Below are 17128 nucleotides of genomic sequence, written 5' to 3' on the forward strand. Positions count from 1 at the left end.
CTATGAATAAATAGAAAGAAATGTAACAGTAATGTCCCTATGACACATAAGGGTCAAATACAGTAGGAAGCCAACTGTTATTTAAAAGTTGATGTGTGCCTGTTAGATATTAATGTATTACTCCCTTGAGGGGATAATGCCCATGGATCCAGAGACAAAAACTCTCGCAAAAAAAGCTAATTTAATAACACTATCACAAAATTGACATGTAAAAGAGCTGCATGCCAAATACCAAACAGTACACATGTACAAACTGATGTAAAACGGGTGTTCAGAGGAGGGAAAATTATGCATTTGGATCTTCTAATACAACTTGTTGAATTGAATGATGAAGATACTGAAAATATAATAAAATCTGTTTAAACAAATATAAAAAGGGTACATGAAAAACAAACACAGGTGTTAACATCCAGCAGTTAAAATCAGTGAACAAATACGTAACCATGCCAGGATACCAATGGCAAAAAGGGATTTCTATTAGAAATGAATTATGTATAAACATTCACCAGTATACCCAGTACCAGTAATACCAGTTTGAACAGTAAGCCAGAAACTCAGGGTCATTTCAATTATTTAGATTTGAGAAGTCCAGTGTGTTTATAAGATACTTAATAGTGAAATATTTTTGAACAAAAGAGAGGTAATATATGTCCTTGAATATGCTTACCTTATGCTATAATAGGTGCAGGTAGCCTATGATTAGGTTGGATTTTTCCAAATCAGGCATAGGGTATAAACTATATCTGTCTGAAGAGGTAGAAAGTATCTGCATACTCAATAATACACTCAGGTTTAGTTTCAATGTACTTGTACTGAGATTTAGTTGATGTTAAACTCCACTATATTTCAGACGGAAATATTGTGCTGTTTATTTACTGCCCTACACTTGTTTTTCAGCTGTTTTTACTCATTACTGATGCTAATTGATTAAGATCTTTCAAACAAAACAGTTTGTTAAATCTAATGCATTGCAACAGGTTACTGTTAACCAGCAGTATATAAAGCATCTCCACCTTGACCGGCTAAAACAGTAAAACGCTCCTTGCATGTTTTTGCTTCGGTATAATACATATTAACCCTTTAGGCTAATATATAATAACACAACTCTGCCATTTTGCGCCATGATAACCACTACGTTTATTTTTGCTGATCATTTTAACATTAACTGGTACTAAATCCGAGACTGGGAGCAGTTCCATTGCCTCTCAACTTTGTGACAGCTGAGCCGGCGACTCGCTGCTAACAGCGCTAATAGTGCTAACAGTGCAAACTACAACAAAAGTGCTGACAGAGCTAACTGCATTCACCTGAGGGGGGGACCGGAGGGTGGGTGCTGCGCTTCCGCAAACGACACCATCGGTCAGGACGGTGTTATCGGCTGTAAACCGCCGTAGAGAGCAGTACAGAGGGTCGGCAACGCTCAAATGCACTAACATGCACTAAAAAGCTGCTATATTAATGCTCTGAATCCTGTATGTTGCACCTTTAAGTTGGATATTGAATGAAGGACCTTTACTTGTAAAGGAGTGTTTTTACATTGTAGAATAACTACTTTTTCGTGAGTAAACGGTTGAATACTTCTGGCACCAATATGTATATGTCGTAGTACACAATATGAGTAAACGTACATCTGAATTTAAAGGACTCCATCAATGATACAAAAGATGACAGGAAGCAGCTCCTCCTCGTTCTTTGTGTTGATTGAAATGGTGCCTTCAGGGTCTTTTCTACTTTGAAGTTTGAAGTGTGAAATTGTCTAAATTACAGGCGTCTTTCATCACACCCAGACAGCAGGATGGAGCCCATTGGTTTCCAGTTTGTCTGTGTGCCAGGAGAGGAGTCGACCTGCCGCTTTTTAAACTAATCGTTCAATTATTTATTTTTTGTTGACGAATCGAAGGTGCCAGTAATCCAGAGGACTCTTGCCTGCACGCGCCCACCGAGCCTCACCTCCTGTCATCGACCTGTCCGTCTGTCGGCCGTGAGCATGGGGAACAGCAAACCAGCGCTCCTCTCGCTTATCGGTAAGTTCTGTTGGTTTCTGCCGTTCAACGGGAGGAAGAAGTGTGTTGTCTCTGGTTTCTCTGCGTGTGTTCGCGCTGTTAAACCACACGGTGCTAAAATGTAGCGAAGGGGAGCGCGTGAGAAAAAGGACACGCCACTGATGAAAATAAAAAAGCATGTCGCTGTCACAACGTGTGCAGTTTTAAAGCCACAGTTACTTGAGTGTTTAATACTACTCTAAATATTATAGTATACTTTAAACTCCACTTCATGTCACTACACCCAGCAGTCAAGGAAGTACTTCAAATTATTCACGACAGTAAAACAACACTATGAACCGGTTTTAATGATACAATAACGTTACCTTTGATTCGTTCAGTGACGCATTTAGCTGGTGGTACTTATGCTCTTTTACTTTTACCTGAGTGAGATTTTGAATGCGGTACTTTTACGTATATCGGAGTGTTTTTCCATTGTGATAGTTACTTTTACTTGTGTAACGGAGCTGAGTACTTAAATACTTTTACTCCACTGTGTTTTACTGTGACTTCTATTCCCCCCCACCCCACCCCACCCCACCCACACCTTTTTTTCATCTTCCAGAGTGTTGGAAGAAGTATTCAGATCCTTTAATGAAGTATAAGTAGCAATACCACAGTCTAAACAAATACTCTGTTACATGTAAAAGCCTTGCATTTATAATGTTCTATTCAGTATCTGAAAAAGAGTAGTTTATTCATAATGCAGCATTATTATCATTATCTGGAGTATTTTCATCATGTTATTTTATACTCATATCAGAGGGAATTATTGTTCTTTTCACACTATATTTTATTGAGCTGCTACAAGACCTACCAAACATGATCGGCTGATAAGAGGTGAAGCAGTGTGACATATTAAAACACCCAAATGTGTATTAAATGTTTAAAGTGACCTCAAGCAGGTATATTGAATGGTAATAAATAATTACGCTAATAAATAATAATCTACTAACGTACATCATGGTCCATCCTGCTGTGCAATGACTACCTTTTCGATACTTTAAGTAGGAAGTGCTTCTGCAATTTATCTGAAAGGATGCAGGACTTTTACTTGTGTTGGAGTGTTTTTACGTCAATTATTCCTCACCTGCCACGTGAAAATGCAGCTAATGTCAAATAATATTATCTCCAAATTGTGATACTTTCTTAACCCCCATTAAATCCTTTCGGAGGACTTAAAACATGAAAATAATTTAATATTGGAGGCAATATAACTGCATCGGTTTGAATTCAGCGGTATTTATTGGGCAACCCATCAATTTAACTCAAATTAAAGTTTCACTGTTGAACCTAAGGTGCATTTTGCTTTGTGAGTATTTTACATAGATCAAGATCAAATTTCCTCTTCTATCACTTAAACTAGTTGAGCGATCAGTTATCGCCAAACATGAGGCCTGTTTCTTCACTTCACATGAGTAACTTCAGAAACGAGTTGAAGTTTTTGGAGTCGAGGCGAAGGACATTCCTGTGTGGATGAGATGACGCACGCTCTGAGCTCAGGGCTCGAGGGATGCTGGGAGATGCTGTCAATTAAACTGCGAAGATTTATTGTTAGGAAGCACACGCATGTGGTCTGATTAAATCTGTCATTAGCTTGTTGCTCACGTTCCTTCTTATCTGTAAAGAGTCATGTGACATTGTAGCTTGTATAAACTGACGAACGCCCAGTAGACACCATTACTAGTGAAAGCCCTACATTTTAAATCCCACTTAAGTACCGAAGTAAAAGTACTCATTCGGTTATTATGACATTATTAGATTCTTAATAATGATGCATCAATGCAGTTGTAGCTGGTGGAGGTTGAGCTAGTTTTAGATCCTTTACAGTTTGGTGGTTTATTCCCTTAGGTCAGAGGTCTTCAACAGGGTACTGCAAGGGGGCCGCAAATTTTTTGGTTGATTAGACAATTAAAAAAGAAAAAAAACAAGAAAAAAAATTTCTCTAAACATGAATCTGGCCATTATTTTAACAGTTCAGTATTGTATGAAGGATAACAGGTATCTTTATGCATGGCAGTGGCACTAATAGGCCATTACTAATTTTTTGTTTCCACGTTTAAAATTAAAATGTCAATTTGAATATCTTATATCATGCAGTTGACAGACAATATTGATATTGGCAAATTGGTATCAGCTGACAAGGTATGTTTATGAATGGCAGTGGTACGGCCTCCCTACTCACTGTACCTTGCATATGTTTAAAATAAAAACATGAATATATGAACCTGTGTATTATTTGAAGAGCTTAGCATTGAATGCACAATAAAGAGGTACACACGGTACTAGGCCCAGTTTAATATAAAACACATTTTTATACAATATATGTAGTTGGGGGTCCCTGCTCCATCTCTCTGTCAGTTTGGGGGTCCTTGGCCTGAAAAACGTTGAAGACCCCTGCCTTAGGTGGTTCCCAACCTAAGGGTCGGGCCCTTCCAAAGGGTCGCAAGATATATCTGAGGGAAAACACTAAGATGATTAATAGGAGAGGACAGAAGAAACCCAAATCTCTGCTGCATACATTTGTATTCATGTTTTGGACCTTTCTCTAATCTTACTTGTTTTATTTTGTGAAATATTCAAAAATTCTAGGTCATTGGGCATTGAGCAAATATATAAGAGGAACCACTGAGATGTTTTAGAGGGGAGATAATCTTGACCAGGCATGGGCAAACTACGGCCCGCAGGCCGGATACGGCCCGTTGGGCCTTATAATCCGGCCCGTCAGATATTGGCACAAAATTGCCCAAACTACAATCAAGACTCGGGCTGGGCAGTACACCGGTTTTTTATTTCCGGTATGATATGAATTCTTCACACACCATTATACCGGTGCATAGCTGAAACAACTGCTGTCTGCTTTCAACAGGCAGCTCAATGTATTGTTTCCCGCTGTCAGCGCTAGTTGTCTTATATGTATTGAGAGGGAACTCTAGTCATGGTCATAACTTTATAACACAACAATTAACAATTGTTGTGGAATATTTCCTTTCAAAGTTCAGGAGTGAAGTTGGTTTTATCCAAAGTGTTTAACATAAAAACAGAGTCTTGATGAATGATCAAAGTTTCATTATTATTTGATGTTTGCAAACAGAGAACACAAACACAACCACGTATTGCAGTGAACTGTGAAAATGCTCTAGAGACGCAGAATAAAAACAAGGTATTTATACCGGCCGGCAGGCCGGCACAGAGGAGACAGATAACACACCGGAGACTAAGGCAAAAATGTTTAGTCTAACAAGAAGCAGTTGATATAGGGAAAGAACACGTCGGTTGTTTGTCCCGACTAAGATAGAAAAGTGACCTTTGTACTCGACCAAATAGGTCAATGTGTTCAGACATCCAGACAAATGACCTTCCTAACAGCAACATATCTCACAGAAAATATGATGAGGAGGTTAAAACATTTTTATCATTACACTCCACTCTTTTGGTTATACCATAACCACAATTAAACATAATTAAAAAATGTTAAAATACTAACTAGAGAACAAAGGGTGGACTGCCTTTGTCTCAACAGACCCCAGAGGATTATTCTGCCTCTGTCTTGAGAGGTCTGTTCCTAGCTAGATAATGCTTCCTGATGAAGGGGCCTGGGTGTGCTCCGTTACGAGCCCCTACTTCTCCGGAACACGTTGAGGTTGTCATGGGTAATGGGTTGTTGTCCTTGTCTTTTCCCTCGTGGTATTGATGAGTTGTAGACAGTTAGCACAGATCACGACGTGTCTGTCGTCCACTGCCCGTTGTGATCCCGTCCGTGAATCACTGCTTGTCCTCCTGCGATGGCACCGTTGGTTATTTCGGTGGTGCCGGTTGGCTGACACTTGATGCAGGTGTTTGCTCACCTGAAGCTTCTCCTGGGTCTAGAACCTTTTTGCAGTGTGACGCGTGGACTTTTGTTGCTCTCTCAGCTACCTTTACTGCCGTGTGGGTGATGAGGAGGATCTGGAATGGGCCCAACCAGCGTTGTGCTCTCCAGTTCTTTCGTCTGAAATCTTTCACCACTACGAAGTTACCGGGTTTCAGCTTGTGGAGCGGTCCCTCCGCTGGCCTCGGGAGGGCAGCTGCCACCTGTTGTCTTATGTTAGATAGAGCAGAGGACAGTTGTGCACAATATGTTAACATTCCATGTTCGCATAAGGTGGTTGATGGGAGCGGTGCCTTGGGTGCTTCCGTGCCTACATGAGGAGGAAAACCAAACAATATCTCAATGAGCTCAGCTTCCTGGGCTGAGAGGTGACATGGTAGGGAAACCTGAACACAGCACATCAGAGTCAGAAACAACAGCAAACCCCACAAGATTAGTACCAGTCTGAGGATCGCGAGAGGCTGATCCGTCTACATACATTACCATCTCGCTGTTGGGCAGCGGAGTATCCAAGAGGTCAGGACGAGGAGTGCACTGAGCTTGGAGCTCAGCCAAACAGTTGTGCTCCTCACCATCCCCAGGAATAGGAAGTAACGATGCAGGGTTAAGATTAGTACAGCGTTTGACAGTTACGTTCGGCATGTCTAGGAGACATGTGTGATAACGCAAGTATCGCGCTGCAGAGAGATGAGAGGACTTTTGTCCGAGGAGGATCAAAGAGACTGAGTGAGGTACGAGCAGTGTCAGCGGCGCGTAACCGACAATGTCACTTTCAGTCCGTCAGGGGATGATGTCAAACAGATGCCATAAGCGCACATCAGGTCTCTGCCCATCAGATTAATGGGACAGAGTGGCGGAAGTAAAAACCGAATGTTTCACTCTAATGTCAGGTTTTTCGTCAGTCAAGTCAGTGTGCACACTCGTCATCGGACTGCTAAATTTCTCAGTTACTGTTAAACCCAGAAGCCCCTTGTGAATAAACATACCGCCCGCTCATCTTCTGATGAGGAAAATGTTTCTGTTGAATTACTGAGTGAGTGGCTCCTGAATCTACCAAAAACTCTAACTCCTTTCCCTCAACAACAACAGTAGTCGGCATGTTTTTGAATGATTGTGATGAAAACATTGCATATATGTGTTTCGTGTTTCGTTGGGATGAGAGCAGGCGCTGTTGCTCCAAATGTGAAATGGCGCATAGGAGAGCAGCCTGTTGTTCTGCAGTATGTGTGTGTCCGTGTGTCAGGGGAAAGGAGGAATGATTGTTTGTGTGTGTCGTGCCTGTATGTGTGCATGTGTCACTGAGCGTGCGAAGCAGATCTTCATTGCGAGCAAATGTATGTTTGAGTGTGTCGTGCATGTGTGTGTGCATATCACTTCCCTGCATCGGAGGCCTGGGGCCGGAAGCCGCTCCCCCCGTCCGGGCGTCGTCTCCCTCCCCCGCATCACGTCAGTAGGTGCCGAATGAGTCACGTCCCCCCTCCTGTGTTTCGAAAACGAGGATCTCCCTGGTTGATGTGGTGAGGACAGTCATTATACCAGTGACCAGTTTCGCCACAGCGGAAACATTCGTTGGGTTGAGTCTGGTGAAAACCTCCACTTTGGCGGCCATTTTGGAAATGCCCTCTACCACGGTTCATCCCCCTTCCTCTGTTTCTCTGTCTGCCCCTCCTATAGTTATTACGTGGCTGGAAAGGAGGAGTTGGTTTCCCTCCCTCTGCGCCTAGCGTCACCTGCTGGACAGCTTGAAGCATTAGATGACAACTAACAACCACAACTAACGCTCTTTAACAGAGAAAAACACCACAGCACACAACAGTCTGTGACACATAAACAATTTGTAACACTAATAATTGTACATTTATAAAATTTCACCGCCGAACTGCATGCTGGGTACAGCTCGCGAGCGAGCCTGCTAGCACAATAGTCTGCTAACAGCTGGGAGAGGCTCCGTCGCTCCAGTAACGTTGCATTAAAGAACAGAACAGAGCGATGCAGGATGAACAAAGACAGACCGGAGATGCACCGATAGAGTTTGACACATATGCAACGCTGATTACCGTAATATGCGTGGTATTTGTTATGAATGTACGTTGGTACATAGAGGGTGATAAGAAGCTGTACATGGAGGGGCTTAGGACCCAGGGGAATGTAGGTGAAGAGACAGAAGACACGCCACACAAACAGCTGTTCACCGCTCGTCACGATCCTGCAGACCAGTAATTCTCAACTGGTGGTTCGTCGCGGACCCGTTTTCAGTGGGTCGCGGGACTTTGCTTTATGCAGCGGAGCTATTCACGCTCCTTTCCAGCATTTACGGCAGTTGTTCAGCTGTGCAGGAAAAACACAGACCAATGCGTTGTAAATCACGTCACGTGATACAGTTTAACCAATAAAATAAGGGTATTCTGATACGTTTCCTGACGCCAGTGAGATGAACCCACACCGTGACACAGGGGGGAGAGACAAGGAAAGACTTAACAGAGCAGAGCTCTGATAATGTTACATGTGACAGTCAAATATTTGTATGATCCCTTCAAAGAATCAAACTGCTAAAAATACCAGTCATTAACCATTACACTAAAAACTCTGTGTCAAAAATGACTGCTAAATAAGTAAGTGCATGATAAAATATGCATTCATGCAATAAAAAAATACAGTGTAAGATCCCAGTTAACTGATGAACACCTCAGATCTGTTCTGAGAATTGCCACAACCAAACTGACACCAAACTTTGATGCACTGGTTAAAAAGGGTGACCAACAACACTGTTCCCACTGGAATTAAATGCAAGTTACTTTTTAGGCTTTTACTTGTAATTTATATTCGTTCACACAAACACTCCATTCATCTGCTACTGGCCCGCCCGTCTGTTAAATTTGAAAACTCAATGTGGCCCCCGAGCCAAAAAGTTTGCCCACCCCTGATCTAGACACCACTTATTCATAAGGGCTCACAACCCAAACATGTCATAATCTGCAAAATAACCGGTAAATGTAGCGGTAAAATAAACATAGTGGTGGTTTCCCTCTGAAGTATAGTGGAGCAGGCTGGTCTCATCCAGCATTCATAGCTATACCTACGAAAAAGAGTGCGCCGTAATTCGTAGATATCCCACGAAATTATTTTGGATGTTATCCACGTAATTGTGAGCCAGGAAGTATAAAGACTGCAAGCGGGGCAGGTGGGAGGGGAAGCGGATAGGTCAGCCAACCAGCCAGGAGAGAGCTGTTTGTTCCCCATGTGAAACGAGAAGTCAACGTTGATTTAATTGTAACATAACTTGCGTAATGTAGTGACAGCACTGCCGTGGTTATTTTAACCCAAACCACAATCTTTTCCTCAACTTCACTAATTATTTCTCGATCTTTTCCGAAACCTAACTAAGTAGTTTTGTTGCCTAAACCTAACTTAGTATTTTACAATCTCTTCCTTAACCTAACTTAGTATTTTATGATATTTTCCTAGACCTAAGTATTTTACTATATTTTACTTCACCTAACTATGTATTTTACGATCTTTTCCTTAACCTAACTAAGTTGTTTTGTTGCCTAAACCTAACTTAGTATTTTACAATATTTTCCTAAACCTAAGTATTTCACGATCTTTTCCTTAAACTAACTAAGTAGTTTTGTTGCCTTTACTTAAGTATTTCATGATCTTCGCCTAAACCCAAGTAAGTATTTTTGTTGCCTAAACAGCTAAGTATTTCACAACCTTTTCCTAAACCTAACTTAGTATTTCACAAACGTTTCCTCAACCCTTACGAAGTATTTAATGATCTTTTCCTAAATCTAATCAAGTACTTTATTGCCTCAACCTAACTGAGTGGTTTCCAATGAAGACGGAAGTTCATTTTGAAAACACCTCAGAGTTCTGTAGTAACTTCATGCTTCTATTCCTCTCTTTGTTTACTTCCACTGTGCAGGCACACATTAGTTCTTGTTATTGACCAGTTATCCATCATGATAACAGTTGCCCTGCGCTGATAACCTTCCCTCCTTTTGCTGCTGTTGATAATGTGGGTCATACACAGCCAGCTTGTTGTGGCACTTTTCACCTTTACCCTAGATTTATAGTATTAACCCCCTCAGTGTCAGATGAGAGTCACATTTCTTCATCATTGTGCGAACCGTCGGAAAAATACAGGTGCAATTCCCGTCTAAATATCAGTGAGTAAATGAGGTGGGATGAGTATCGGGATCACGTTGACAGATCGCAGTGAGACAGTGACTAATGATATGAATGGGCTGATTGGACAGGAATATAATTAATAATACAGAAGTGGCTTTGTCGATACTTCCAGCTCACGTGCACTCTGTACTTTACACCAATCAGCCACGTCAGAGACACCCAACAACCGGGCTCAGTCGTCTCGCGGAAAACAGAGGAAAATATCTCTGCAGCCATAACAACAGACTGATGGCCAGGCTTTTATAGCGAGTATAACCAGCTTCATAACCAGTCGTAACCAGACACATCTTGCATTCAGGTTCATGGGTTTGTTTGCTTTTTTCACCCTCCAACTGCAGGAATGTGGGCGTATGCGAATGAAGCGCAGTATAAAGTTGTGCAGGCTGATACAGGCCCCACGAGCCGCACAGCTTCACGTCCTATTGTTGCCAAGGTTTGGCAGAGAATCTTATTATTATTATAGAAAGTTATTTTCTTCATGTTTATGATTTCTGAATATTTTCTAAATGCCACTGTTGTGGTGTCTTATCTAAACACAACAAACATAAATCATTTTGGGGTTTTGTGGACTAAATTATCAACATACTGCTACAATCCCTTTGCTCACATAAAATATCCATTTAACAAATACAAATTCAAAGTAATTCAAATTTTCCATTGCAGTAAATCTTTAAAACTAAATAATCTTATGTGAAAATGATATTTGCAACTGTAGAGTTCTCTGTCTGTGTGACAAATCAAGGTTTTCATTTGTAATGATAATTGAAATTAGGTCACAGTGTCTATGTGGTAAAACACTTAAAATAAGACTTAGATATGAATTTAAGGTTATCCTCACCTTGAATAAAAATCAGGCTATGACTGGGTCTGAAAAGGGAAGCCAATGTTTAAGTGCCTTAAACTTGCATTCTCTCTACTGACCAGCAGGGGGCGACTCCTCTGGTTGCAAAAGAAGTCTGATTGTATAGAAGCCTATGAGAAAATGACTCTACTTCTCACTTGATTTATTACCTCAGTAAACATTGTAAACATGAGTTTATGCTCTCAATCTCTAGTTTCAAGTCTTCTTCAACACAACATGATGTTAATTTACTAAATGATGGTCTATTTAGAGTCACATAGACCATAAAGCAGAGTATGCTTTAGGGCGGGCTTACTGTGATTGACAGGTCGCTACCACAGCGTTGTCCGGTGTTTTCAGTTCATGAAAGTTAATTGTAATATTTTGGTCACCTAACAATGTCTCATCAGCGTTCGGTTGTACTTAGCTCAACCCTCTTGTGTCACTTCTGGTTGCAAAAAAACCAAGATCACAACGGCCAAAAACCAAGATGGCGACGGCCAAAATGCTGAGCTTGGACTTCAAAGCGGTAATCCACAAACCAGTACGTGACATCACAGGGACTACGTGTACTTCTGATATACAGTCTGTGGTAAAGTCACATGTCACGTGGTATGGTAACCAAAAGATCCTACATAGGGCTAGTTAAGTTCAATAGAACTGACCTAATGACCTTGAAACCAGTGTGACCAATGAGACCAATATTCTGTTCAACAGGTGTCATGCTGCTCTGGCCGTATGTTCTCACCAGGAGCGTCTCATCCAGACTGCAGACTGCAGACAGCACCTCACTATCAGCAGGTATTCACCCAGAGAACCGCAACACATCCCTTTATTTGTCAAGTATGCTTAAAGGGCAGGGATTTGTCTTTAAAATATATAAGTGCAAACACATAATTCCAAGTATTGTATTGCATTTGGAGAACTGGAAGTAATCTCATACAGGATATTATTATCTTGGTATGGAAGATTGCAATCTGCACTTTAGATTTGAAAAAAACGTATATTAAAACTAACATTAAACCTGAAAATGTATGAAAAACCTTAAACTTCAAAAAAAAAACATAAACTTGAAAAATACTTGAAAATATGAGTTATGAGAGTTGAAACGATTTGCTGATCAACAGAAAACGAGGCAACTATTTTGATAACAGGTTGATTGTTTGAGACTATTTTCAAGGTAAAATATCAAACATTTGCTGCGTTTTGTATCATTTCAAGTTGAATAACTTTGGGTGTTGGACTGAAACAAGACACATGAAGACGTCACCTAAACTGGCCATTTTTCACGATTTCTATTTTATGGACAAAGAATGTAGATTAATTGTCAATGAGAATAATCGTTCGTTGCAGCTCTAGTGAAGACTTCCTTAATTTGAAGGTTCTGAAAATGATTTCAGCTCTGAATTCTTTTTTTATTTCACATCCAGTGCTCTGAATAAAAGCCACAAAACAATAAAAGATATACATACTCCGTCTAAATCCAATGTGACACCTGTTTTGTTTTTTTTACTTTATTTATACACCACCTTCCAAAACAAAGTTACAGAGTGCTTTACACTGGAGAAAAAGATAAAGCACTTAAATAGAAGTACAAAAAATAACATCTAGTAAAATCCACAAATTAAAAAAGACGTAAGAGTAAAATAAACAAATTAGGGCTGTAAGTAACAGTTACTTTCATCTTCAATTAATCTGTTAACTATTTTCATGATTACTACAAATGCTTTGGTCTGTAAAACATCAGAAAACAGTGAGAAAATGCCCATCACAATATCCTGGGGCACACACTAATGTCATCAAATGTCTTGCTTTTTCCGACCAAAAGTACAAAAACATTGAATTAACTATAATGTACTGCAAGACAAACTCTTACATTTGAGAACCCGCAGCCATCGAATGTTTGACTTAGACGCTTGCTCTATCATCAAAATAGCAGCGGACAATTTATTTTTCTGTCTTCAGTGATTTAGTGATTCAAAAGACGTTTGTGATTCTGGAAGCCTCAGCTGCAGAGTTTCCTGTGAAAAGCTTTCCCGTCAGCTGTCCTGCTGTTGATGTTTCAGGCCAGGGAGGAGAGCGCCCTCATGTGGTGAAGAGGTCGACACAGACCTGCGAGAGCACGTTTGACAGCTACTGCATGAACTCCGGCCAGTGCATGCTGCTGGTGGACCTCAACGAACACCACTGCAAGTAAGATCCTGTGTGTGTGTGTGTGTGTGTGTGTGTGTGTTAGTTTTAATCAGCAGGTGGGATCATGCATGACTCTCTGTCTCTCCGTGTTGCAGGTGTGAGAGGGGCTTCTACGGCCCCAGGTGTAGCAAACTGGAGCTCGTCGTTCAGCCAATGGGAGAAGAGCAGATCATTGTCACCATTTTCTGCGTGGCTCTGCTGATTATAGGTGTGTCCGGAGCTCTGTACTTCTGCTGCAAATGGTATGGCTTTAGTTTGTGAATGAATTCATGTTTGCAATGGTATTAATCTACTATTTCTGAGAGCTATAAGAAGGGTAATAACCAGTTCATTGTTAACGTTGATAATGATGTGACTTGTCGTTGTCAATACCTGTATATAATACCGATATATATATTTTTTTATTATTTTTATCTTTTATTATTTTATTTCATTAATTTCTTAGTTTATTTTTAACGTATCCAATGGTCTCACTGAGCTTTCTGATGTTGTTATTGTTGTTTTTGCTGCTTTGACTGTCAAAGCACTTTGTGAACTCTAGGTGCTATATAAATAAAGTTATTATTATTATTATTATTATTAGGAATGTAGCTGGCCAGGTACATTAGCTTTGTTGCCACCGTTGGCTCCTTCTCCTGTTTCTCCACAAAGTTCTTGGATATCAGTCATGATCAGAAATGCAGTATCCCAGTTTCTGTTGCAGTGCTCCAGCTAGCATATCCAGGTTTCTCAAAACAGGATATGGTGTTTCATGTGCAACTCAATCATAACTAGTAAAACTAACTGAATACATTTACTCAAGTACTGTACATCATGTGACGAATTTAAGAGAATTATCACCTGAATCTGCAGCTCTGTTTAGCCTTGTTGCTTCTTTAAGCTTGTTGTTTTGGTTTTTCTTGGCCCACAACTTTACAGTTTTCGTTAATTCTCTCGGCTCTCACAGTGCCGTTTTTTGGCCGCAATAGGCAGCAGTGTTTAGCGAAAAAACTCTTAAAAACCCTTGGTACACTATACTGGCAAGAACCAAACTGCTGACGGATGTAGTTAGCGACTAGCTATTGAACATGGTGCCGCATTTAGCAGCAAAAGAGATATTTCCCTCAGGAGTTGGTGGGTGGAGACCAAAAACAGAGCAAAAAGAGATTTAATTTTGGACTTACATTAGACAGTTGGTGAGTAACACGACTCCAAATCAATGATTAATGTTGCTCCGTAAGTGTTAGATGTGTAAACAAGCAAATTTTTGATAACGTTCAATTGGTGTCAGTGTATGTAATTAATGCTGCCCCCCAAGTAGCCATATATGTATTTTTTTTAATTATAGTACTTTTTATTGCACTCCATTTAACAAATTGCCAGACATTTTACATGCTGTACACATAAAAAAAATAAAAATTCCAAGTAGGCTAATTTATGCCTAGTATTGAGTCCAAAAGGTCAATTCAACCTGTTGTAATAGAAGTTTTATAAATATAATACAATACGGAAAATTAGTTTTCATGTAAATCTAACCGGAGTGGGAAAAATAGATTTGTATGGCTCCATAAACTGAAGCCCTTCTCTTTTTGCTGATGCATTTTGTTACAGGTGGCAAGCAAACAAAAGCATTATATTTTGAGGGTGACTCAGACTCCGCTTGTCATCATGTTAAACAGGTGTAGCTTGTGTTTCAAATCAAGCCCCTCATGACGTAAAGTCTGCCCCAACAGCCGGTTTCATGCAGAGACAAGTCAAACCACAGACGGTGATTACGGCCTCAAAGACATGTCTTTGAACATTTAAACATGGGAGGGACCGTGCACATTCATAAAACATTCCTGTAAATGTGCTATAGTAAGCAGAGACGCTATTTTTTAATCTATAGTCCACAAAGTCAACCTAAAAACAGAATATAACATTAAAATTACAAAATTAAGCATCATTACCCCTTACGAAGCGCGCAGAAACAATAAAAGAGAGAATATGAATATAATAAAAGCATTCAGAGTATGTGAAATATATTTAAATGAACTGTAGTTCTCTAATGGTCGCTGGGATGGAGTTCCATTCTAGTGCAGCTTTTACAGACTGACTGAAAGCACTTTTCCTGAGTGGGATACTACAATCCCCTCTTTGCTGCACCTCTTGTGAGCTGATACACAGTTGTTCTTGATAACAAACTGTTTGAGCGGAGGAGAGCTCAAGCTATATATAATCCTGTACATGAGACAGACGTTTTCCCAAGAATACAGAGATATTAACTTGGTTAGCACCTTTTTTAAACCAAATATGTTCTGTGTTCTTTTTTTCTTTTTTTTTTACAGGTATAAGAAAAACAAATTCCCACGTCAGCAGAAGCGACAAGGTTACAAAGGAGTCCAGACAGCTTAGAGTGCCACACACACTCACTGCATCTGCCGCTGGAGAATGCAAACCACCATGTCCCCAGTTTCCTAAACTACGTCAAGCTGTCAGAGCTACCATGGAGCCCACACTATCACGAACTGCACTCCTTGAATATATATTATCTAATTCTTGGAAAAACAAAAAAGTAATTTAAGAGAGATGCAGAGAGAAGGGTCTACAATATGGGTCTATGGAGCAGGGCCGGATAGTTGTCGCACTCTGGTCGGAGCTGCCTGGTGATGCTATGATTGGCCAGTCTGCATTCGAGGGCGGGACTTAGCGAAGGGTCAATTCTGCTGTAGAATCTTCACATTAGGCTCTTTGTTGCCCGTTAATATGAGATTGACATCAAGATTTCGGAGAGTTCATTCTTGAGGTTCTGCGAGGTCACAGATCTCGACACATCTTTTAAATCTGCCTCAGATATCGAAACATTAAACTTAATTATAATGAAGACTTAACCATCATCTCCCTTCACACAACAGTCCTACACAGTTTTTTAGTTTTTGATTTATATCTAACACCTCTGGTTCAACTTGTATTTATTGTTTGCCTTTTGTAGCTATCATGAAAATCTAAAACAGCCATTGTTGTCATTAAACTGGCCACTGAGTGTAACAATTATGTGTTTTATTATTTAGAACTTTGTTTCATCAGAAAGTATTCTGGTTTTGATCATTTATTATAACGTATTGAAGTATATATTGGAATCTTGTTTTGCTATGGAAGCTGTTACTGCTACAAAAATGAACTTGAATATTGTCTTTCTGTTTCATTGACTTTGATCTCACATCACGAGACATTGTTGTCTGAAGGGCACAGCTGAGAGTCTTCACATTCTTCTTACAGTGTTGACATTGTTCTTCTGTGTGATCAATAGTTCTCTTGAAAGAAAATGTCTCCTCTTTTTGTTATTGTTTTTTTTACACCAAATGATATTTTTGCAATGGCACTATTAGCTGTACAATTATGAACTATATGAACTATAAATGAAAGTGAATACGTTCCTATTCACAGCTTGTACTCTCCTTTATTTCTATTATACCATGTACATCGGTGTTTTGGCCCCTTCAAAATGTAGGTAAGGAAAAGTGAATCATCTGCCAAGTAATGAATTTTCCAAATGTAGGTTACCGTTGGACAGTGTGTATTCTGTAAAACTCAATGTGGAGCTTCATGTATCCTAAAACGACCACAAGAGAGAACGTCACGGGTGTAATTAATTAAATGAGTACAAGCTGTGTTTGATTGACAGTTCCAGGCACCTGGTACTGAATGGATGTGTGAGTCATCATCAACGTTACCAGTTATCTGTGCTTTTCCTTCTAAAATGTGTGCAGTGAAAAACGAACCAGCTCTGTCTCACAGAAATACATGAAATTGTCATGACTCTTTGGTAGGTATGAAATGTGTTAGGATTACGTGTTGGCAGCATAAAAACAATGCCAGTGGAGAGTCAATAGCTTTTCACGACATATTTTCACTGTTACTTTGTAAGCCACGTTAGCAGCATGCTTCTAGGGGTGGTACTGTGATGTGAGTCTCCACTACTTTGGTCCAGAATGAAATATCTCAACAGCTACTGCCATGAATTAAAGACAT

General features: G+C 40.1%; 1 protein-coding gene across 1 annotated transcript; it reads left to right on the plus strand.

Annotated features, from left to right (window-relative positions):
* Nucleotides 1–1867: 1867 nt before the first annotated feature.
* Nucleotides 1868–16471, plus strand: LOC306778405 (proepiregulin-like). Its single transcript, XM_079269895.1, has 5 exons — nt 1868–2024; nt 11663–11746; nt 13012–13138; nt 13234–13380; nt 15445–16471. The coding sequence occupies exons 1-5, from the start codon at nt 1988–1990 to the stop codon at nt 15509–15511; spliced, it is 462 nt and encodes a 153-aa protein (XP_079126021.1). The 5' UTR covers nt 1868–1987; the 3' UTR covers nt 15512–16471.
* Nucleotides 16472–17128: the final 657 nt, after the last annotated feature.

Source organism: Melanostigma gelatinosum, assembly GCF_949748355.1.
Source record: "Melanostigma gelatinosum genome assembly, chromosome: 6".
Taxonomy (NCBI): domain Eukaryota; kingdom Metazoa; phylum Chordata; class Actinopteri; order Perciformes; family Zoarcidae; genus Melanostigma; species Melanostigma gelatinosum.